We start from the raw sequence: 24572 nt of genomic DNA, 5'->3' as shown, positions 1-24572 counted from the left end.
GATGTCGGTGAGGTACTAAACAAGTACTTTGCATCTTCTTTCACCAAAGAGAATATTAGTGATGTCAAAAACAAGAAGGCATCAGTTTAAGGCAAAAAGGCATTTAAAGGAAGATTTGAGGGGACAATATTTTTCACAGAGTTGGTATCTGGAGTTTCCTGTCCATGGTAGCGGTGGAATCAAATACAATCACCATTTAAGAGACACTTAGATATTTTAGTGGACAGTGAATAGAAGGCTAGGGACTGAATGTGGGCAAATGTGACTGTGGGTGGAGTGGGTTAGTTCCTCTGTTATACAATTCTTGACTCTGTGACTCTCTTCCTGGTTAGAAGCTGATGTGGGCCTCTCTTCATGGGTCCGGCACACCGATGATAAACTTTGACTACTATCACTGTGCAAAGAGTGGCAAGGTCGAGAAACTGCATTCTCTTCTAAAACCTCAGCTACAGGAGCACATGGAGCAGTTTGGCTTCTTCACCAGTGGAGAGCGGGTCCATTTACGGTGAGTCTTTCAGTCTCCTTTCCCTCTCACCACCACTCAAGGTTCGTAGGTTAATTGGCCTCTGTAAAATTGCCCCTAGTGTGTAGGGAGTGGATGAGAAAATGGGATAATATAGAACAAAGTAGGTATGTTACAAAACCTACCTGAATCGTGGCTGAGAATCTGTCCCAGCCCCGTGTGTGTGATTTTGGCGCCGTTTAGAGGGGGCAGATTTAAAACGCGATTTTTACTAGGCTGTTGCAATCGAAAATGTTCAGCCTAGTAAATCATTAACGGAAAATCGCTGAAAGACCCCGTCGCAAAAGGTATTATTAGTTTCTATGGCCTTGTATAATAGTTATAGTAGTTTAAAAATCACTCTCTAAACCCGCGACCTCTCGCAGCCCCAGGGTTTTATAAAGCAAACAATTAAAGGTATGTACCTTATTTTTACATTAAAAGGGGCTTCTTAAGAACCCTGTATATAATGTTTTCTATAGCGAATAGTTCATTTTGGGCTCTTTATATCCCGCAGTATTTTTCTGGGCATTTGGGGGCACAAATCCACTGCAATGTGAACGTTCTAAACCAGCGCGTTCACTGGAACCCACTAGAAAGCCGATTTAAACTGAAAATTTCATTCAGTTCTCTTAATTTTTAAGAAGGTTATGGGCTTTTGACTGTCCTCGATCACAGCTTCCTGGTTTTTTTTGTTATGTCCATAGAAAATCAATAGGGAATAAGATGCTAATTTCCGAGTATGAAAATGGCCATAACTTTTTTATTACTTGAGATATGAAAGTGAATTAGGTGTCAAATTAAACTTATTCTTATGCTTTATCTGATGGGATAAATTGCAGACTTGATTTTTTAAATCTCAAAATTTTGTAACATTGCTAAACAAAGGTCCCCAACCTGGGGTAAATTTAATTACCCAGGGGAGTAAACTTGTTGATTCTAGATTTGTACATATTTTTTCTCATTGACTGACTGTGTTTGGTTCAGTATCTGTTCATCATTAGTTGTTCATAAATAAGTGAAATAACATTGTTATGTGCTACTAAAGTTGCCAGGGGTAAACGGGACGACAAAAGTTGGGAACCCCTGACGTAGAACTAATGTGAATGGGTGATCAATGGTTGGCATGGACTCGGTGGGCCGAAGGGCCAGATTCCACGCTGTATCTCTAAACAAACTAAACTAACCTGCAAATGAAATTTCAAAGCGCCATCATTCATATGAAATAACATTGTCTTCTACGGTCTCCACTGGCCACAAAGTCAAGCCAACACAAATAATTCATCACCTACTCTACTCTCAGAAGACACACTAGTGCTCTAATAGGCAACAGAAATGAACAAATATTATTATAAATAGCTTACTTTAATTGAATAAGCAGAAATGTTGCCAGTGAAGGGCCTGTCCCACTTGGGTGTCATTTGCGCCTCACACAGATGGCGCGCAAAGATTTTGTGAATCCCAATATCCTGGGGCGCCGAGCGCAACACGCGTCACTGCCTACATCACCACGCACTATGCACGCGTCACGACGCGCAAATGATGTCGCGTAAATGACGGGCAAATGACGCCCAAGTGGGACAGGTCCTTAAGGTGAAGTGACTACCTTAAAATATTTTGAATGTGGAGACGAGATAATCTATTTGGCACCTAACTTACTTTTTCATAAGGGGTCTGCAATAAAACTTGGCACTCTCTGATGGCTGTAAGTTTCTCAAATGAGAGGATTCTTGGCAGCCTTAATCCCATTTTCAGAGAGGGTGCATTTCAGTACTAATACTTGAACTATCATTCAGAGAGCCCAAAAGAAAGATAAACTCGTAAATGTGTCATTTCGCCCAGGCAACCAAGAACTGTTGTCACCAAGCACAGCGGCGCAGCGGTAAAGTTGCTGCCTTACATGGCCAGAGACCCGGGTTCAATCCTGACGACGGGTGCTGTTTGTTTGGAGTTTGCACGTTCTCACCGTGACGCCGTGGGTGTTCTCCGATATTTTCGGTTCCCTCCCACACTCCAAAGATTATGAAAGAAAACTGGCAGGGAACATAAAAACTGACTGCACAAGTTTTTATAGATATGTGAAGAGAAAAAGATTAGTTAAAACAAATGTAGGTCCCTTGCAGTCAGAAACAGATGAATTGATCATGTGGAACAAGGACATGGCAGACCAATTGAATAACTACTTTGGTTCTGTCTTCACTAAGGAAGACATAAATAATCTGCCGGAAATAGTAGGGGACCGGGGGTCAAATGAGATGGAGGAACTGAATGAAATCCAGGTTAGCCGGGAAGTGGTGTTGGGTAAATTGAATGGATTAAAGGCCGATAAATCCCCAGGGCCAGATAGGCTGCATCCCAGAGTACTTAAGGAAGTAGCCCCAGAAATAGTGGATGCATTAGTGATAATTTTTCAAAACTCTTTAGATTCTGGAGTAGTTCCTGAGGATTGGAGGGTAGCTAATGTAACCCCACTTTTTAAAAAGGGAGGGAGAGAGAAAACGGGGAATTACAGACCAGTTAGTCTAACGTCGGTAGAGGGGAAAATGCTAATGGGAAAATGTCAGTTATTAAAGATGGGATAGCAGCACATTTGGAAAGAAGTGAAATCATTGGACAAAGTCAGCATGGATTTATGAAAGGTAAATCATGTCTGATGAATCTTATAGAATTTTTCGAGGATGTAACTAGTAGAGTGGATAAGGGAGAACCAGTGGATGTGTTATATCTGGACTTTCAGAAGGCTTTCGACAAGGTCCCACATAAGAGATTAATATACAAACTTAAAGCACACGGTATTGGGGGTTCAGTATTGATGTGGATAGAGAATTGGCTGGCAGACAGGAAGCAAAGAGTAGGAGTAAACGGGTCCTTTTCACAATGGCAGGCAGTGACTAGTGGGGGTACCAAAAGGCTCAGTGCTAGGACCCCAGCTATTTACAATATATATTAATGATTTGGACGAGGGAATTGAATGCAACATCTCCAAGTTTGCGGATAACACGAAGCTGAGGGGCAGCGTTAGCTGTGAGGAGGATGCTAAGAGGCTGCAAGGTGACTTGGATAGACTGGGTGAGTGGGCAAATGCATGGCAGATGCAGTATAATGTGGATAAATGTGAGGTTATCCACTTTGGTGGCAAAAACAGGAAAGTAGACTTATCTGAATGGTGGCCGATTAGGAAAAGGGGAGATGCAACGAGACCTGGGTGTCATGGTACACCAGTCATTGAAAGTAGGCATGCAGGTGCAGCAGGCAGTGAAGAAAGCAAATGGGATGTTAGTATTCATAGCAAAAGGATTTGAGTATAGGAGCAGGGAGGTTCTACTGCAGTTGTACAGGGTCTTGGTGAGACCACACCTGGAGTATTGCATACAGTTTTGGTCTCCTAATCTGAGGAAAGACATTCTTGCCATAGAGGGAGTACAGAGAAGGTTCACCAGACTGATTCCTGGGATGTCAGGTCTTTCATATGAAGAAAGACTGGATAGACTTGGCTTGTACTCGCTAGAATTTAGAAAATTGAGGGGGGATCTTATAGAAACGTACAAAATACTTAAAGGGTTGGACAGGCTAGATGCAGGAAGATTGTTCCCGATGTTGTGGAAGTCCAGAACAAAGGGTCACAGTTTAAGGATAAGGGGGAAATCTTTTAGGACCGAGATGAGGAAAACATTTTTCACACAGAGAGTGGTGAATCTGTGGAATTCTCTGCCACAGAAGGTAGTTGAGGCCAGTTCATTGGCTGTATTTAAGAGGGAGTTAGATGTGGCCCTTGTGGCTAAAGGGATCAGGGGGTATGGAGAGAAGGCAGGTACAGGATACTGAGTTGGATGATCAGCCGTGATCATATTGAATGGCGGTGCAGGCTCGAAGGGCCGAATGGCCTACTCCTGCACCAAATTTCTATGTTTCTATGTACAGGTTTGTAGGTTAATTCACTGGTTACAAGTGTAAATTGCCCCTATTGTGTGTAGGGTAGTGTTAGTGTGTGGGGATCGCTGGTCGGTGCGGACTCGGTGGGCCGAAGGCCTGTTTCTGCGCTGTATCTCTAAACTAAACTAAAAAAGAAAAAACGAAACTTCTTGTTGAAGCGCAATAACTTACAGCTAAAAGATAATTGTTCGCAGTTAAAGATTTTTCCTGGAATGTAGGCATCTCTAAACCTGCAATTTGTTGCAGAGTTACTTTATGCCGTAATAATGCCCTGCAGACTATTCCTGTGTCCATGTCGTTCCTTGCGACTGATTCCTACAATGAAGTTTCAGTGTGTCTTGCCCAAATGTTGACCTCGTTAAACCTGGTCTATTACATGCAGCGCTCCCTAATGTTGACCTCGTTAAACCTGGTCTATTACATGCAGCGCACCCTATGTGACATCACCACCATTTCATCTACCACTTGTACTCTTTTTGCTGCGGGCTCTGGGTCTGCCAGTTGCTAACCATTTTAATGACCTTTCCCATTCCAATACCAATCTTTCGGTCCTTGTCGCCATCCATTGCAAGGGTGAGGCCACACTCAAACTGGAGGGCCAGCACCTCGTATCAGGGCCAGGGCGATGGTGTCTGCTGTGGACCTGCTGTGGTAGTAAACAAACTGCAGTAGATCAAGGCTGGCTGAGAGGCTGGAATAATGTGCATCATCGTCAGTCTATTGAAGCCCTTCATGATGGGGAACGTCAGAGGTGCTGGGCAGTAGTCATTGAGCAGTAGCCCCATCTCAGTTGCTGCCGGCAAACAGATTTCATGAAGCATGTGTGGACCTCCGAAAGGGGCAGTGAGAGATAAAGGAAGGCTGTGAATACCTCTGCTGGCTGATGTGCATATGATAACGCTATGATACGATACTTTCACCTGCCACACAGGCAGTGGAGTCCAACGTACAATAGAGGAGGGAGGAGTTCTTCAGTTTGATAGCCATGGGTCCTGAGGTTATGGCTAGGGACTCCATCCAGGCCAGTTATTTCCAGGAAGTCACTCTTGGGAAAGATAATTGTTGGTGCAAACACGCCCCACATTGGCAGGGCAGATGATGTTCCTCCACTGACCTTCTGTTCAAAGTGGGCACAGAGTGCGTTGAGCTCTTCGGGGAGGGGCCCATTGTTGCCATTGATACTACCCGCCATGGTTTTGTGCAACCCTGCCATAGTCTACAGATGTCTGTGATGTTTTTTTAGTTTAGTTTAGAGATACAGCGCGAAAACAGGCCCTTCGGCCCACCGGGTCTGCACCGACCAGCGATCCCCGCACACTAACACTACCCTACACACACTAGGGGCAATTTTTACATTAACCAATTTACAAGCCAATTAATCTACAAACCTGTACGTCTTTGGAATGTAGGAGGAAACCAAAGATCTCAGAGAAAACCCACGCAGGTCACGGGGAGAACGTACAAACTCCGTACACATAGCACCCGTAGTCGGGATCGAACCCGGGTCTCCGGTGCCTCATTCGCTGTAAAGCAGCAACTCTACCGCTGCGCCACCGTGACCACCATGAGACTCCAGCATAGATTGGTTTCCCCTCTTGACGTCCTTCATAGCCGAGGGACACAGATATATTTCTGTACTGCTCAGCATCGTTTGAATTGGGCGCTGCAGATTTGGACTTGACCTGGGACTGGACATTGTGGTTCAACCAGTTGGTGAAGGCACGTATCGTTGTCTTTGGTGCACAGCCCTCTGCACACTTGCTGGTGTAGTCTGTGACAGCAGTGGCATATCCCTCTGGGTTAGCTGCAGAGTCCTTGATATTGACCAGTTCACTGACTCAAAGCAGCCACAATGGGTCTCATCCGTTTCCTCAAACAAGCACAGCACCTCCAGTCAGAGAAATTTAAATCAAGGGCAATGCAGGAGCGACTACACAAGGTGTTGTGTACTGTTAAGCCCCTGTCCCACTTACGTGACATTGGCATGCTAATTACGCGACTTCGTGGTCGTGTTGAGGCCGACGGTCCCGCGAAGGTCGCGCACGACTTCATGCGCCCACACAGCCGTCTGGAGCACGTGACGTCATTTGAAGATGGACACAAAATGCCGGAGTAACTCAGCGGGACCGGCAGCCTCTCTGGAGAGAAGCAATGGGAGATGTTTCGGGTCGAGACCCTTCTTCAGTCTGAAAGAAGGGTCTTGACCCGAAACGTCATCCATTCCTTATCTCCAGAGATGCTGCCCGTCCCGCTGAGTTACTCCAGCATTTTGTGTCTATCCTCAATTTTCTTGGCCCCGCTCTGGGAGTAGAAGTGGGGGCGGATCCGGACCGCAACGGCCGTGAGCCCCAGGCTGAGTTCGGCGATCGTTTGCCTGCTTCTACTGCTGTTGGAGGTGAGACGTTGCGTCGTGCCAGGCTCTTGGGCTTGTCCCACTTTGGCCGTCAGTTACGTGACAGGCCGGTGGCATGCAAAGATTTTGTTTGCTACAAAATTTCGGAGCCCCGCGCGATGTCGCGCACAACTCCATACCCCTCCGCACTTCTCAGTGGGACCGGCCCCGCGCGGCCACACGATGCCTGTGCATCTCAACGCGACGACGAGATCGCGTAATTTGCGTGCCAAGGACACGTAAGTGGGACAGGGCCATTAGCGTCATTAAATTGTTTCATATAAGAAATGATTACAAATACGTTTCTTCCTGCAGTTTTGGGTAAAGTAAATAACTGAGAGCAAAACATACTGCTCCAGGCAGCAAACCTAAAAACTGTTACATTTCCACTTCCCAGGCAGTGTGCGAGTGTCCAGCTTACAAATTGGTCGTTAGGAAGCATTATTCATTTCTAAGTGATTAACAAATGTGTAGATGCTGAGGATGATTTTTTTTTTAAAGCGGTAAAGAAAGACTGCCGGGGGGCGTCATGGTGGCCCAGCTGCAGAGTTGCTGCCTTAAGGCCCTGTCCCACTTACGTGTCCTTGGCACGCAAATTTCGCAACCTCGTCATCGCGTTGAGGCGCACGGGCATTGTATAGCCGCGCGGGGCCGGTCCCACTGAGAAGCGCGGAGGGGTATGGAGTTGTGCGTGGCGCTCCAGGATTTTGTAGCGAACGAAATCTTCGCGCGCCAACGGCCTGTCGCGTAAATGACGGCCAAAGTGGGACAGGCCCAAGACCCTGGAGCGACGCAACGTCTCACCTCCAACAGCAGCAGAAGCAGGCAAATGATCGCCGAACTCGGCCTGGGGCTCACAGCCGTTGTGGATCCGGATCCCCCCCCACTTCTACTCCCAGAGCGGGGCCAAGAAAATTGAAGATAGACACAAAATGCTGGAGTAACTCAGCGGGACCAGTAGCATCTCTGGAGAGAAGCAATGGGTGACGTTTCGGGTCAAGACCCTTCTTTCAGACTGAATAAGAGTCTCGACCCGAAACATCATCCATTGTTTCTCTCCAGAGATGCTGCTGGTCCCGCTGAGTTACTCCAGCATTTTGTGTCTGTCTTCGGTTTATATCAGCGTCTGCAGTTCCTTCCTACACAGTGGAATATTGGAAGTTGGTATTACTCAGGGAGCTTGGAGCATTGCATGCATGGAAGAGAAATATAGCCCATTTGAAAGCTGTTATGAGAATTACAGTATTGTTGCATTAAAAATTAATGTCCATAAAGACGTAAGCAATATTAGTGCACTTTTGTCATGGGCAGTAGTGTTTTAGATGTACTCGGGTCTATGAAGTATAGAAGTGAAGGGAAGCCAGCCAGGATTGCATTGCAATACTAAATTCGACAGTGCCAGAGATGGTTGAAAACTTCAAACTCCTAAGAATCAATATCACCAATAACCTCACCTGGACCACCCATATTGAAGCAACGACCAACAAAGCACACCAACGCCTCTACTTCCTGAGAAGGCTTAGGAAGTTTGACATGCCCCCTACATCTCTCACCAACATCTACAGATGCAACATAGAAAGCATTTTATCAGGATACATCACAGCTTGGTTTGGGAACAGCTCCATCCAAGACCGCAAGGAATTGCAGCGAATTGCGGACACAGCCCAGACTATCACACAAACCAACCTCCCTTCCATTGACTCCAGATATACCTCACGCTGCCTCGGCAAGGCCAGCAGCGTAATCACGGACGTGTCGCTCCCTGGCCACTCGCTCCCCTCTCCCATCAGGCAAAAGGTATAGAAGTGTGAAAATGCACACTTCCAGATTTAGGGACATTTTCTTCCCAGCTGTTATCAGGCAACTGAACCATCCTATCACAACCAGAGAGCGGTGCTGAACTACTATCTACCTCATTTGGGACCCTCTGACTACCCGTCTGAAGAAGGGTCTCGACCCGAAACGTTGCTTATTTCCTTCGCTCCATAGATGCTGCTGAGTTTCTTCAGCATTTTTGTCTACCTTCGATTTTCCAGCATCTGCAGTTCCTCCTTAAACACTCTGACTATCCTTGATCAGGCTTTGCTGGCCTTACCTTGCACTAAACATTATTCCCTTATCATTTACCCATACATTATAAATGACTAGATTGTAATCATGTATTGTCTTTCCATTGACTGGATACCAAGCAACAAAGCTTCGATACACGTGACAGTAAACTGAAACTGAATAGCCCTTCCTAATCCTTTGAGTATAAAAGGCATGAATGAGAGTTTCAGCGGCAAGTAAACAGGGTTGGAGTTTGATAACGACATCATTGTGGTGGTAGAAATGGCCGAGTGATGGTTGGGGTCATTTTGGGTTTGGATTTTTGTGATAGTTGAGTACACCCATGGATATCCAGGCAAGAAGCAGATTGTATTTGGAGCCTGCAAACAAATGCTCGAGGTGAGTACTGAACATCTTTCTACGAGTGGTCCTTACCGCTGATTCCATCTCTGGTTTTAGTGGGTTATTGAAGTTGGCAATGTCAAGACTAAACTTTACCCTTCTAGGGTGTGGGATGTAAAACACGGGATTCTCATGTCTACTATGTTTCAAAGTTTACAGACTGGAGTCTTCAGAACAAATTGCCTTAACTGCCTGGATCGAACAAACAGCGTCCAGTCCTATGTGGCTTTGGAGGTAATTGGTTTAGTTATTAGAATCATAGTCATAGAGTGATACACCATGGAAACAAGCCCTTCGGCCCAACTTGCCTGTCCCAGCTACGCTAGTCCCACCTGTCTGCGTTTGATCCATACCCCTCCAAAACCTGTCCCATCCATGTACAGGTGTCAGAGGTTATGGGGGAAGGCGGAAGAATGGAGTTAGGAGGGAGAGATAGGTCAGCTATGATTGAATGGCAGAGTAGACTTGATGGGCCGAATGGCCTAATTCTACTATCACATGACCTGTCTAACTGTTTCTTAAATGTTGGGATAGTCCCTGCCTCAACTATCTCCTCTAGCACCACCCTCTGTGTGAAAAAGTTACCCCTTAGATTCCCATTAAATCTTTTCCTCTTCACCTTAAACCTATGTCCTCTGGTTCTCTATTCACCTACTCTGGGCAAGAGACTGTACATCTGCCCAATCTATTCCTCTCGTGATTTTGTACACCTCAATAAGATCACCCTTCATCCTCCAGCGCTCCATGGAATAGAATCCCAGTCTACTTAACCTCTCCCTCTAGCTCAGACTCTCTATTCCTGGCAACATCATTGCAAATCTTCTCTGTACCCTTTCCAGCTTGACAATATCTTTCCTATAACATGGTGCCCAGAACTGAACACAATATTCTAAATGCGGCCTCACCAACGTCTTATACAACTGCAGCATGACCTCCCAACTTCTATACTCAATACTCTGACTGATGAAGGCCAATGTGCCTAATGTCTTTTTGACCATCTTATCTACCTGTGACTCCACCTTCAAGGAACCATGCACCTGCACTCCTGGATCCCTCTGCTCTATAACACTTCCCAGAGGCCTACCATTCACTGTGTAGATCCTACCCATGTTATACTTTCCACAATGCAACACCTCACATTTCTCTGCATTCAATTCCATCAACCATTCCTTAGCCCACCTGGCCAACCCTGGTTCTGGAAGCCTGCAACACCGGGAACATATTTCCTGCCTCTAGCATGTCAAAACCCTTAACAATCTTATATGTTTAAATGAGATATCCTCTCATCCTTCTAAAATCCAGAGTGTACAAGCCCAGCTGCTCCATTCTCTCAGCATATGACAGTCCCGCCATCCCGGGAATTAACCTTGTAAACCTACGCTGCACTCCCTCAATAGCAAGAATGTCCTTCCTCAAATTAGGGGACCAAAACTGCACACAATACTCCAGGTGTGGTCTCACTAAGGCTCTGTACAACTACAGAAGGACCTCTTTGCTCCTATATACGATTCCTTTTGTTATAAAGGCCAACATGCCATTCGCTTTCTTCACTGCCTGCTGTACCAACATGCTTACTTTCATAGACTGATGTACAAGGACCCCCAGATCCCATTGTACTTCCCTTTTTCCCAACTTGACGCCATTTAGATAGTAATCTGCCTCCCTGTTTTTGCTACCAAAGTGGATAATGTCACATTTATCCGCATTAAACTTCATCTGCCATGCAACTGCCCACTCCCCCAACCTGTCCAAGTAACCCTGCATTCTCATAGCATCCACCTCACAGTTCACACTGCCACCCAGCTTTGTGTCTTCTGCAAATTTGCTAATGTTACTTTGAATCCCTTCATCCAAATCATTGATGTATATTGTAAATAGCTGCGGTCCCAGCACCGAGCCTTGCGGTGCCCCACTAGTCACTGCCTGCCATTCTGAAAGGGACCCGTTAATCCCTACTCTTTGTTTCCTGTCTGCCAACCACTTCTATATCCATGTCAGCCCTCTACCCCCAATACCATGTGCCCTAATTTTGCCCACTAATCTCCTATGTGGGACCTTATCAAATGCTTTCTGAAAGTCCAGGCACACTACATCCACTGGCTCTCCCTTGTCCATTTTCCTAGTTACATCTTCAAAAAATTCCAGTTATTTCAAAAAATGACTGTCTTCTCCTCTTGGGAGGATGCCCTTGCGTGACTTTGTTTAACGTGGGGAGACTGGTGCACAGGCAGCCACCCCACGGTCCTTGACAGATCTGGGTCAAGATCCAGTGGCATGGAGTCCAAGACGCCCAGAGACCCTTTTCTGCTGCAGCCTTCATCCGCCTTCCCAGCCGTTGTGACACTCCACTAAAGTCAGCCATCGTCCTCCGCCTGTTCCACCGTTGAGGTCTTGGTTGGATTGCTCTTTGTCAGAGACCTCCCCCCTCGACCTTATCGCTATGGGTGGCCCTACCGGGAGCATAACTCCAGGCGGCATCGCTCTCAGGATTTCAGGATATATACACATGCTGAAGTTTTTTTTCTCTTGTTCATTATATTGTTTACAGTGTGCTATGTTTACATATTCTGTTGTGCTGCTGCAAGTAAGAATGTCATTGTTCTATCTGGGACACATGACAATAAAACACTCTTGGCTCTTGACTACGATATTACGTTCTTGCCATTCCTAGGTTTTGTACCACCAACTGGAGAGTTTGGGAATGGCCGGCAAGAAGTCGGTGGTGGAACGCTTTGTGGAATTCTACAGGACAATGTGGTCAGTGACTGGCCACAATTTCAGTAAGATGTTCACTGGCAGTCGATCACGAGAAGGAAAAACAAAGGTAATATATACCGGGTGCATTTAGGGGAAAACACGGGAATGAATAGACTCAGTGAATAATGGGCAGACCAGACTGTCATGGTCAGAACAAAACTCTATGGAGTAGGGTCACTGCTCTATCCAGTTTGGCCATCAATAAAATGTTGATTTCATAAGACACTGCAGGGTGGTACGCTGGCACAGCGGTAGAGTTGCTGCCCTACAGTGCCAGACATCCCAGTTCTATCCTGACTACGGGTGCTGTCTGTACAATCTTGCATAGACTTTCTTCGATATCTTCGGTTTCCTCCCACACTCCAAAGTTGTACAGGTTTGTCGGTTAATTGGCTTGGTAAAAGTGTTAATTGTTCCTATTCTGTGTTGGGTAGTATTAATGCGCGGGGATCTCTGGTCGGCGCAGACTCGGTGGGCCAAAGGACCTGTTTCCGCACTGTATCTCTAAACTAAATCCTGGTCTAGGAAGAGAAAGCAAAGTTTCTCACAGTCCATTATTCAGGGAGTCTATGTTGAAGGTTTGATTTTGGGGATGGAGAGGGGGAGGAATTGGCTTTTCTTTGTGTGGAGTAAATAATTAACATTTCTTTGCTTCTATCTGGAAAAATATGCAATTCCAAGAGGGATGTGTATCCTAGTGTGTGTCGGATAGTGTTAATGTACAGGGATCGCTGGTCGGTGCGGACTCAGTGGGCCGAAGGGCCTGTTTCTGTGCTGTATCTCTAAACTAAACTAAAACAAAGGTACAGAATGGCTTTAAATCTAAAGGCAGCTCCCTGTGAAATGAATGACAGTCACCTAATCTTAGTGAACAAAATAGGGATGGTCACTTCACTTAATTTGGAACCCATTATGATCATCCCTGAATGTGGAGTCACAAGTAGATAGGATAGTGAAAAAAAAAGCTTCTACCATGCTGTCCTTCTACCAAGCAGTAGTTTTCAGAACCAAGGATAACTGACTGGTAATGTTAATGTCCGCTGAGCTTCACAGCCGTGTATCTCTGGCTTCTTAAAAGTTGTCTCCACTCCTTCTCCCCCCCCTCTTTTAAAGGACTTACCGTACATTGTGGTTTAGTAGTCTTTTTGCAAACCTTCCTGTTCATCGCGGTGTGTGTCTGTATCACCTTGGCTTTGCACCGTGTGAATTTTTTAGACAGGGTGCTGTCTAAAGAAATTCACACGAGCTGGTGAATGAAGCGATGTACGTGCGTGTGTGTGTGTGCGTGTGTGTGTGTGTGTTCGTGTTCCACTCTGACAGTCGCCGTTCCAGTTCCCGGTTTTTCAGGCGACTGCCGACAAATTTGACAGTCACCAGCAGTCTGCTGAAACATCACCTAAGTGAGGACAGGCCCATGAGGGACATAGCTTTAATGTGAGAGGGGCAAAGTTTAACTTGTTCACTGCCAAGATTTTTTTTCACTTGTGTATTCTGACCCGAGTATACTCGGGGGTGACACTGAACAGGTTAAAGGAGATGTACGGGTCACGTTTTATTACACAGAGGGTACCTGGAAGCACTTCCCCGGTTGGAAGTGGATGTAGATACAAAAGTGGGGGTTTAAGAAGCTTTTAGAAAGGCAAATGGATATACAGGATAGACAAAAATGCTGGAGAAACTCAGCGGGTGAGGCAGCATCTATGGAGCGAAGGAAATAGGCAACGTTTCGGGTAGAAACCCTTCTTTCACACAGGGATATACAGGGATTGCTTCTTACTAAAATCCACGTAGACAACATCCACTGCCCTACCCTCATCAATCTCGTTTGTTGTCACCTCAAAGAAGCTCAAGTAAGTATGTCATCGCAATTGGACCAGAGAAAGGTAGTCAATTTTGTTATATCAGTTGTACAAAACATTGCTTGCCTCTCTGACAAGTTGGACTAGAAAGAAAAGCCACAATTGCTTGGGTGAGTCATACTGAAAGATTGGATTGCTGGTTTTCCCTGGAGTGAAGGACACTGCCGGGTATATATATTTGGGAACCATAGATAAGGTCGATGGCCAAGGTCCATGCTACTAGTGTCTAAACCGCAATATTTTAAGGTGAGCGGGAAGGGTATAAAGGGGATCTGGGGTGATATTTTTCCACACAGGGTTGTTGGTGTGTGGAATGAGCTTTCAGGGGAGGTGGTGGAGGCAGGAGCAATTACAGGTGCACAACCTTTTATCCCGAGTTCCGGAAACCGAAAAGCTCCGAAAACCGGACATTTTTCCAGGATGTCGTCTGCGCACCAAAACTCGTGTTTGGCGCCAAACGTGACCCGAAACGACCCACGGTCAACCCAGGTCTGTACTACTGTAGCGGCTGCCTCCTCCCTGGAGACCGGGGAGACACTTAAACATCTGTAAATCATTGGTTAGATTGTAGTCAGTTAGTTGGGAGATCTTTTATGTGAAGGGGGGGGGGGGTGGTGAAGGGGGAAACTTTAATTCTTAGTCCCCTACCTGGTCGGAGAGGCGGGGAGCGGGCAATGCCTTACCGGGTCGCCATGCAGTAAGCTCCGGAGCGCTGTGGCCGCTGACTCTCAACATCGCGGAGCTGGGGCTGCAGGCGGGCGACGCTGGTTGTAGCTCCGACCCCGGAAACTCTACCCCTGGCTGCGCGGCGCTCCAAATCCAGCGCAGCCCGCGGCCGGACGCCCGCAGCCCCAGCTCCGCGATGTTGGGAGTCGGCGGCCACAGCGCTCCGGAGCTTACCGCACGGCGACCCGGTAAGGCATTGCCCGCTCCCCGCTGGTATCCCAGCGCTGTGGCCGCCGACTCCCAACATCGCGGAGCTGGGGCTGCGGGCGTCCGGCCGCGGGCGGCGCTGGATTTGGAGCGCCGCGCAGCCAGGGGTAGAGTTGCCGGGGTCGGAGCTCCAACCGGCGCCGCCCGCGGCCGGACGCCCGCAGCCCCAGCTCCGCGATGTTGGGAGTCGGCGGCCACAGCGCTCCGGAGCTTACTGCACGGCGACCTGGTAAGGCATTGCCCGCTCCCCGCCTCTCCGACCAGGTAGGGGACTAAGAATTAAAGTTTCCCCCTTCACCCCCCCCCCACCACATAAAATCCCTCCAAACTAACTGACTAACATTTAAGCAATGATTTACAATGATTCCCCGGTCTCCGGGGAGGAGGCAGCCGCTCCAGACTTTTCAAGCCGCCTGCGCTACCTACCTAATCTACGCTAAAAATCTTCCATTCCGAAATCCGAAAAAATCCGAAATCCGAGAAGTGTCTGGTCCCAAGGCTTTTGGATAAAAGGTTGTGTACCTGTACAACATTTAAAAGGCATCTGGACAGATACTTGGATCAAACGAATATGTAGTAATGTAGGCAGTGTGATTAGTACAGTCAGACATGAATTGCACCTTGGAGGAATGGCACCTCATATTTCGCTTGTGCAGCTTACACCCCAGAAGTATGAATATCTATCTTCTATCTTCTATTCTATACATAACTAAAACTCTGATCTTGTGCTCTTCCGGTTTGAACAGTTTTTATTTGCGCAAAAACGGCACGCGATAGCGCTAAGATTTTTCGTCAGCTCACTCACCATTCTCCTGTGCTGCGAGTGCACCGATTTTCGTCCCGATCGGTAGTATATTGTAAAATCGTAAAAATTGCGCATGCGCAGATCGATCTCCTCTCCTGCCAGTCAGCGCCGCGCGGATTGGTCTCCTCTCCTGTCACTCCCCGGGACGGTCCGCCCCTTCCTGCGCCATCGCGTCTTTACTGGAGTTGAGAGAGGCCGGTGGAGGTCTCCAACCAGACACAATTTTCGGAGGGGCCCTGAAGTGGCCCGGCCCGGAGTCGGAGATGTCGCCGATCTTGCCAAATGGAAAGCGGAGAGTCTGATCCCGACGGAGGAGAGCGTCCAGCGCCCGCTGTGAGTCCCATTCGCTCTGCCATCTCAACGTCCCGCAGCTCCAGCCCCTTCCCCTCTGGTCCCTCTCGCTGGCTCCTGCCCCCCTCCCCCATGATACCCCCCTCTCCCCATGGCTCTTCCCCCATCTTTTCTCTGAGCTCTCCCCCCCCCCCCCCCACAACCCATCCGCCCACATCCCCCCTGCCCACACACAACCCCCCCCGCCCACACACCCCCCTCCCTCCCCACCCGCCCCCACAACCCTTCCCCCCCATCAACCCCCCTCCCACATCCCTCCTCCTCCCCCACATTCCTCCCGCCCACTTACACACCTCCCACCCCACACCCCCACTGCCACACACCTCCCCCTCCTCCACACCTCCCCCCCCCCCCCCCACACCACCCTCTCCCCCCTCCCCCTCACCCCCTGCCCACACACCCCCCCCCCAATGCCCCACCCCCCCCTTGCCCCCCCCCCCTTCCCTCTCCCCTCCCACACATGAAGAGGAGGGGGAGAGAGTGCTGGGGGATGAGGGGAAATGAGCCGCGCCTGTGCAGTTAGGGGCTATGGGTGAGTGGTGGAATATTGCGTTGGGGAATGGGTTGCGTTGGGGGACCAGGCCTCCCGTGTGAATGGGAGCTAACGGGTCCCATTTATTCTAGTTGACTTCTAACTTCAAGTAACCCTTGCTTTCCCTCACTCTCCATCCCTCCCCCTTCCTAGTTCTCCGACCAGTCTGACTAACACACTGATTACATTTTATCTTTGAATGCTTCGTTGTCCCCTTCTCCTAGCTAACAATGATTTATTCTACATTTTCCTTGATCTCCATCCCCTTTGATGTCTGGTTTTCACACCTTACCCGTCCATATCTCTGTGTCTCCCTCTCCCCTGACTCTCAGTTTGAAGAAGGGTCTCGACCCGAAACGCCACCCAATCCTTCTCTCCAGAGATGCTGCCTGTCCTGCCGAGTTACTCCAGCATTTTGTGTCCTATCTTTGGTGTAAACCAGCATCTGCAGTTCCTTCCTACACACTGCTCATCATTGATGCAGTGGGTCAATACTGCATCTGTGCTGTATAACTTAAACTCTGAAGGGCAATTGTGAACCAGGTGGGTTCTTGCAGCAAGGAGGCTGTCACACAGATTAGTATGCAAACCAGCTTCCTTGTTCTGCAAGATTATTGGAAGAACTGACGTTAAATAAATCCACGTCAATAGTGAGAATTGAAGACTTGCCTTCAAAGTGATACTCCACATGTCTGTTAATGTAAGTGTCAATGCCCCATGTGTTTATTGATAAGCTCTCTGTGTTTGTCAAGGTAAAGGATGGGGCACGTTCTGTGTCCAGGACAATCCAGGCTAATTTATTTGATGCAGCTAAGCAGGAAGCGATCGATTTGCTTCTCATGGGGGACTTCAACAGTGAGGATTATGCAGACAAGGCCCGGATTTTGATGGAGAGCAGTGCGCTTGTCAGTAAGTAACCAACCACGTGCATCCTCTACCTCTTTACGCCCAAGATGGTGCGTTGCGGGTGATGAGCAATAACGATGTGTGTGTCATTGCCCGCCAGCACCTCCTGCCATTTTGCAAGCGATGTGTGAACGCCACATGGAATACACCAACTTACAACGAGCGCGCATCAGCGTGGGGTCCTGGAACGTAAATGGTGGCAAGCAGTTCAGGAGCAACATGCTCAGCATCGCGGATCTCAGTAGCTGGTTACTCGATGGCATCCAAGAAACAAAGTTCCAAGGTCAGCTGCTGAATTTTGCCTTTCAAGTTTTTAGTTTAGTTTGTTATTAAAGAGAATAGACAGTAGACAATATGTGCAGGAGTAGGCCATTCAGCCCTTCGAGCCAGCACCGCCATTCAATGTGATCATGGCTGATCATCCCCAATCAGTACCCTGTTCCTGCCTTCTCCCCATATCCCCTGACTCTGCTATTTTTAAGAGCCCTATCTAGCTCTCTCTGGAAAGCATCCAGAGAACCTGCCTCCACCGCCATCTGCGGCAGAGAATTCCACAGACTCGCCATTCTCTGTGAGAAAAAGTGCTTCCTCATCTCCGTTCTAAATGGCTTACTCCTTATTCTTAAATTGTGGCCCCTGGTTCTGGACTCTCCCAACATCGGGAACATGTTTCCTGCCTCTAGCGTGTCCAAACCCTTAACAATCTTATATATTTCAATGAGATTCCCTCTCATCCTTCTAAACTCCAGGGTGTACAGCCCAGCTGCTCCATTCTCTCAGCATATGACAATCCCCCCATCCCGGGAATTAACCTTGTAAACCTACGCTGCACTCCCTCAATAGCAAGAATGTCCTTCCACAAATTAGGGGACCAAAACTGCACACAATACTCCAGGTGTGTACTGTCACGGGTATTGCAATCTTCACGGGTACTGAGGTACAGCAAGAAGCTCTTGATGGTCAGCTTTCCATTCAGCAAAAAAGACTATGCATGAATACAATTAAGCTGGCCACAGTGCACAGACAAAGGATAAAGGGCAGAACCATCAATGCAAGATTTAACGTTGAAGTCTGATTAGTAAACCCTCATTATAACGGACCATGGGTAGGAGGAATGGCTACCGTTATTGCCGATTGTCCACTATAACAGTGTAGTGGATTCTGAGATATAGGGTATAATTGTATAAGTTGTAGAAACAAAGTACTGTTGACGCTGGTTAATAGGCAAAAAGGTACAAAGTACTGGAATAACTCAGCATTTAAGAAAGAACTGCAGATGCTGGAAAAATCGAAGGTAGACAAAAATGCTGGGGAGACTCAGCGGGTGAGGCAGCATCTATGGAGCGAAGGAATAGGTGATGTTTCGGGTCGAGACCCTTCTTCAGGAAGGAGAAAGGAAGAGGCGGTGACAGTGGGCTGTGGGAGAGCTGGGGAGGGGAAGGAAGGAGAAAGCAAGGACCATCTGAAATTGGAGAAGTCAATGAATAACTCAGCGGGTCAGGCAACATCTCTGGAGAACATGGCTAGTTGATGTTTCGGGTCGGGGTCCTTCTTCAGACTCTCAATTTGGAACTGGGCCTGGAAACCAGGTGAGTTGACTGCATCCTGCTGGAAGCCGGGGGAGAGGCGAGGATCGGCAGAGTCCACGGACGCGGCCCACGGGCGGGCGGAGTGCGGGTAAGCGGTGGCAGTGGCGGCCTGAAAGCGTCAGAGGAAGATGTGAGGCCCAGCGGTGGTGGCAGTAGGTCTGGCCTGGAAGTGGCCGGTGAGACGGTGCGAGCTGGCGTCGGCAGCCCAGCCTGGTGGTGAAGGTTGGTAGGTCCGGTCTGGAAGTAGTGTGGCGGCAGAGCGGACTGCGGGTGGCACCGGCTGCAGCTTTTGGCGTTCCAGCCACAGAGAGACTAGGGAGGCAAGTCAAGTCATGTCAAGTCAAGGGAGGTGACAAATGTTGGCGCTGCTTCTCCCAGCGCTGCTGCGGATCTCAGCCTTTTGGCAATCTGGTGCGTGATAATCCATTGGTGGGTCTCGACTCAAAGCATCACCTACCCTGCTCTCGAGAGATGCTGCCTGACCTGCTGCTATACTCCAGCACTTTGTGTCCATCATCATTGCTCAAATGTTGTCCATTTCTATGACTAGTCAATTTCACTGCCTTGCCAATTTCACTGCGTTGCCAATTTCACTGGCTTGTCAATTTCCATGCCTTGCCAATTTCAATGCCTTGCCAATTTCACTGCCTTGCCAAATGCCTTGCCAATGGCTTGTCAATTTCAATGCCTTGCCAATTTCAATGACTTGTCAATTTCACTGCCTTGCCAATTTCAATGGCTTGTCAATTTCAATGCCTTGTCAATTTCAATGCCTTGCCAAATCCCATGACGTCAATTTCAATGGCTGACCTCTGCAGTGTAACTCACAGTCTGCGTTCTTAAAGAGACAGTGGTGTCCGACAATCAGTCTGAAGAATGGTCTCGACCTGAAAAGTCTTTATCCATGTTGTCTAGGGATGCTGCCTGGCCCACTGAGTTCTTCCAGTACTTTGTGACTTTTTGAGTATTAACCAGCATCTGCAGTTCTTTGTTTCTATAATGCGATTATATTATAAGGTACCCCATAGCCAGCTGGAGATATAGAGGATCAGATATGGAGACAGATTATGGAAAGATACAAGAACCACAGGGTTGTAGGCATGGGTGACGTTGACTGGGACTTACTCTGGGCAAGAGGACTAGACAGGGTTTGTTAGGTGCATCCAAGGAGCTATCCTTGAACAGTATGTGGATAGTCAGACTCGAGGAGGGACCATATTGAACCTTATACTGGGAAATGAGCCTGACCAGGTGACTGGTAATTCAGTGGGAGATGTGATAGTGATAGTGATTGTCACCATGTCGTGGTGGAGAAGCATGTGTGGTCCAGAGATCTTGAGAACGATGCCATCTGGAGCTACGCTCCTGGTAGGGCCACCCATGGAGGACTCTGACAAAGAGCAATCCAACCAAGGCCTCAACGGTGGAACAGGAGGCGGACGATGGCTGACTTTAGTGGAGCATCACAATGGCTGGGAAGGCGGATGAAGGCTGCAGCAGAAAATGGTCTCCGGTCGTCTTGAACTCCATGCCACTGGATCCTGACCCAGATCCATCACGGACCGTGTGGTGGCTCTCTGTGCACCAGTCTCCCCACGTTAAACAAAAGCACGCACAGGCGTCCTCCATAGAGAGGACAGTCATACTCGTTTCAAGTGACCACCGATGATGATGATCACAGCTCCATAAGTTTTAAGATTGGTTTGAACAGGGACAGGTCCGGATGTTGGGGCAAGGTACTTAATTGTGGCAATGCAGATTAAAATTTCATTAGGAAGGAGCTAAGGAGGGTAGATTGGGAGCAGTTATTATTGGGCAAATCTACTGATACCATGTGTTTAAATAATGTGCCATCATTTAAAAGCCAGCTGATCAAATACTAATATGTTAGGGCAGTTTATGATCGAGGAGGAGGTGGTGCTGAAGTTCTTGAAGAGCATTAAGGTGGATAAATCCCCAGGGCCTGATGGATCTATCCCAGGTTGTTTGGGGGGCAAGAGAGGAGATTGTGGGGGTGTTTAAGAGGGAACTGCAGATGCTGGAGAATCGAAGGTTACACAGAAAAGCTGGAGAAACTCAGCGGGTGCAGCAGCATCTATGGAGCGAAGGAAATAGGCAACGTTTCGGGCCGAAACACAGATTGTGGGGGCTTTGGCGAGGATCTTTGCTTCTTCCCTAGCCACAGGTCCCAGAGCACTGCAACGTGGCCAATGTTACTCCATTGTTCAAGGGGAGTAGGGATGTCCAGGGAACTATAGGCCAGTGAACCTCACGTCAGTGGTAGGGAAACTATTGGAGAGAATTCTTTGACATAGGACGTTCAAGATTCAAGAGAGTTTATTGTCATGTGTCACAGATAGGACAATGAAATTCTTGCTTTGCTTCAGCACAACACAATAATACAGAACATGAATAATACAGAACAGATCAGTGTGTCCATATACCATTGAATATCTATGTACACACATAAATTAGCATATAAAGTGCAGTAGGCTAATTAAAGTTCAGATTTTGTTTGAGTTGTGTTTAATAGTCTGATGGCAATGGGGAAGAAGATGTACTCCTATTTGGAAGAGAGCCAGCTAGTTACGGACAGCCAGCATGGCTTTGTACGTGGCAGATCGTGTGTGACTAACAATTGAGTTTTGTTGTGGAGGTGACAAATGAGATTGTCACCTCCATGTCGTAGACATGGATTGTAGTAAGGCTTTTGAAAAGGTCACCCCTAGTAAGCTAGGCCAGAAGATTAAGATGTACGGGATTCATGATGACCTGTTCATAAGGATTCAGAACTGGCCTATTCATAGAACTGGGTTGTAGTGGAAGTTATTCTGTCCAGAGGTATGTGACCAGTGGAGTTCCGCAGAGATTGGTGCTAAGACCTCTGCTGTTTGTGTGATATATATATATATATATATATATATATATATGACCTGGATGTCAATGTGGATGAATGAATGAATAAATGAAACTTTATTATCACATGTGACATGTCACAGGGAATTTCTTTGCTTTACATACACAAGGTATGCAAAGAGTTGCCACATTTAAAACATATACAATTATAAAAAGACTGGACAAGCTAGATGCAGGAAAAATGTTCCCAATGTTGGGCGATTCCAGAACCAGGGGCCACAGTCTTAGAATAAAGGGGAGGCCATTTAAGACAGAGGTGAGAAAAAACGTTTTCACCCACAGAGTTGTGAATTTATGGAATTCCCTGCCACAGAGGGCCGTGGAGGCCAAATCACTGGATGGATTTAAGAGAGAGTTAGATAGAGCTCTAGGGGCTGGTGGAATCAAGGGATATGGGGAGAAGGCAGGCACGGGTTATTGATAGGGGACGATCAGCCATGATCACAATGAATGGCGGTGCTGGCTAGAAGGGCCGAATGGCCTCCTCCTGCACCTGTTTTCTATGTTTCTATATAGGGCTGTGACAAAATGACAAAGTATTACATTTAGTCCCCATTGATCCGTCCATGTTCTCGGCTCCCCCCCCCCCCCCCCCCAATGTCGCGTCCCCCTTTGTTTCTCACTGCATCACGTCCGGCACCCACGCGGCCCGTGTGCGACCTCCGGCGCGTTCTCCTCGACTTTGTCGCAGATTAACAGCTGGACAGAAACTATATATGAATCTTGAGGTGTGCATTTTCCAACTTCTGTACCTCTTGCCTGATGGGAGAGGGGAGAAGAGGGAGTGGCCGGGGTGAGACTGGACCATGAGTATGCTGGTGGTCTTGCCGAGGCAGCGTGAAGTGTATATGGAATGATGGTCTGGGCTGCGTCCACAACTCTCTGCAATTTCATGTGGTCTTGGATGGAGTTGTTCCCAAAACATGCTGTCATGCATTAGTTAAAAATGCTTTCTACAGCACATCTGTAGAAGTTGGTGAGAGTTGTCGGGGACATGCCAAACCTCAAGCCTTCTTAGGAAGTGGAGACGTCAGTGTGCTTTCTTGGCCATTGCTTGATGTGGCGGGTCTAAGTAAATAAGTACGTTTATTGGACAAGTATTCACATACAAGAAATTTGCCTTGGTGCTCCGCTTGTGGGTGATATTTATTCTTAAGAACTTGAGGCTTTCAACCATCTCCTCTTTGGTGCCTTCAACATGGCGTGTGTCCTCCACCGCGTCCTGAAGTTGATCACAATCTCCTTCGCCTTGCTGACTTTAAGGTGAGATTTAAGAAAGACCTGCAGATGCTGGAAAAATCAAAGGTAGACAAAAATGCTGCAGAAACTCAGCGGACGAGGCAGCATCTATGGAGCGATGGAATATTCCTTCTCTCCATAGATGCTGCCTCGTCTGCTATGTTTCTCCAGCATTTGTGTCTACCTTTGAGGGAGAGGTTGGTGTGTTGGCACCAGGTCATGGGGTTCTCGGTCTCCACTTTGTACTCCTTGTCTCGTCATTATTTGATATCCGGCCCATTACAGCAGTGTCATCTGTGAATTTGTAAATTGAGTTAGATTGGTGTTTGGCTACACAGTCAGAAGTGTACAAGGAGCATAGAAGGGGCTGAGAATGTATCCTTGAGGATGATTTTGTCATTTATCCTTGCTGATTAAGGGCAGGTAGACATGAGAATGGTGTAGTTCTTGTATATTGTGGATGTTGATGGAAATAGAAGAGTGGACCATAGGAATACTTTTCATCAGCAGGTCAGAGATATTCCTGATTTTTTTTTTTGAATGTGGGGCTACACTCCAGAATGATTTGAACATTGGCACATGACATTAAACTTGGAAATACAGTTAAAGATCCACAGCAGACGACCAGGCTGGTGAAATAGAGCAAGAGGCAGTTAAAATTTAACCCAGAGTATATCATAAGGTCATAAGGAATAGGAGTGGAATTAGGCCATTCGTCCCATCAAGTCTACTCCACCATTCAATCATGGCTGATCTAACCTCCTAACCCCATTCTCCTGCCTTCTCCCCATAACCTCTGACACCCGTACTGAACAAGAGTATATGAGGTGAATTATTTTGCGAAAATAAGTAGCGAGTCATCTTACAATTTGGAAGGCTTTTGTTTTAAAATCAATGTGATGTTCATAAATGGTAGGAGCAGAATTAAGCCATTCGGCCCCATCGTCTACACCAGTCAATCATAGCTGATCTACCTCTCAGTCCCATTCCTCTGCCTTCTCCCCATAATCCCTGATACCCATACTAATCAAGAATCTATCTATCTCTGCCTTGAAATTATCCATTGACTTGGCCTCCACAGCCTTCTGTGGCGATGAATTCCACAGATTCACCCCCCCCTCTGAAGAAATTCCTCAACATCTCCTTCCCAAAGGAACGTCCTTTAATTCTGAGGCTGTGATCTCTGGTCCTCGACTCTCTAGTGGAAACATCGTCTCCGCATCCACTCTATCCAAGCCTTTCCCCTCATACTTCTGAACTCTAGCGAGTACCGGTCCAGTGCCATCAAACGCTCATCGCATGTTAACCAGCTCATCCTTCACTGGCTGGACTAGCAATCATTGCCCATCGCTAATTACTTGCTGAACCAGTTAGTCATGTTAACCATATTGACCTGTCACATATAGG

The 24572-nt window shown here is 47.5% G+C and overlaps 1 protein-coding gene across 1 annotated transcript in view; it reads left to right on the top strand.

Annotated features, from left to right (window-relative positions):
* LOC129699841 (synaptojanin-2-like) overlaps nt 1–24572 on the top strand; it is a 128183-nt gene that overhangs the window by 48752 nt on the left and 54859 nt on the right. The window contains exons 8-12 of the mRNA XM_055639968.1: nt 333–505; nt 9431–9512; nt 11950–12102; nt 17268–17424; nt 17522–17704. Of these exons, the coding sequence (XP_055495943.1) occupies nt 333–505; nt 9431–9512; nt 11950–12102; nt 17268–17424; nt 17522–17704 (748 nt within the window). The remainder of the gene's footprint in view (nt 1–332; nt 506–9430; nt 9513–11949; nt 12103–17267; nt 17425–17521; nt 17705–24572) is intronic.

Source organism: Leucoraja erinacea, chromosome 8 (genome assembly GCF_028641065.1).
Source record: "Leucoraja erinacea ecotype New England chromosome 8, Leri_hhj_1, whole genome shotgun sequence".
Classification (NCBI taxonomy): Eukaryota; Metazoa; Chordata; class Chondrichthyes; order Rajiformes; family Rajidae; genus Leucoraja; species Leucoraja erinaceus.
Note: the sequence above shows the minus strand (reverse complement) of the source record. Positions and strands in the feature narration are given on the sequence as shown.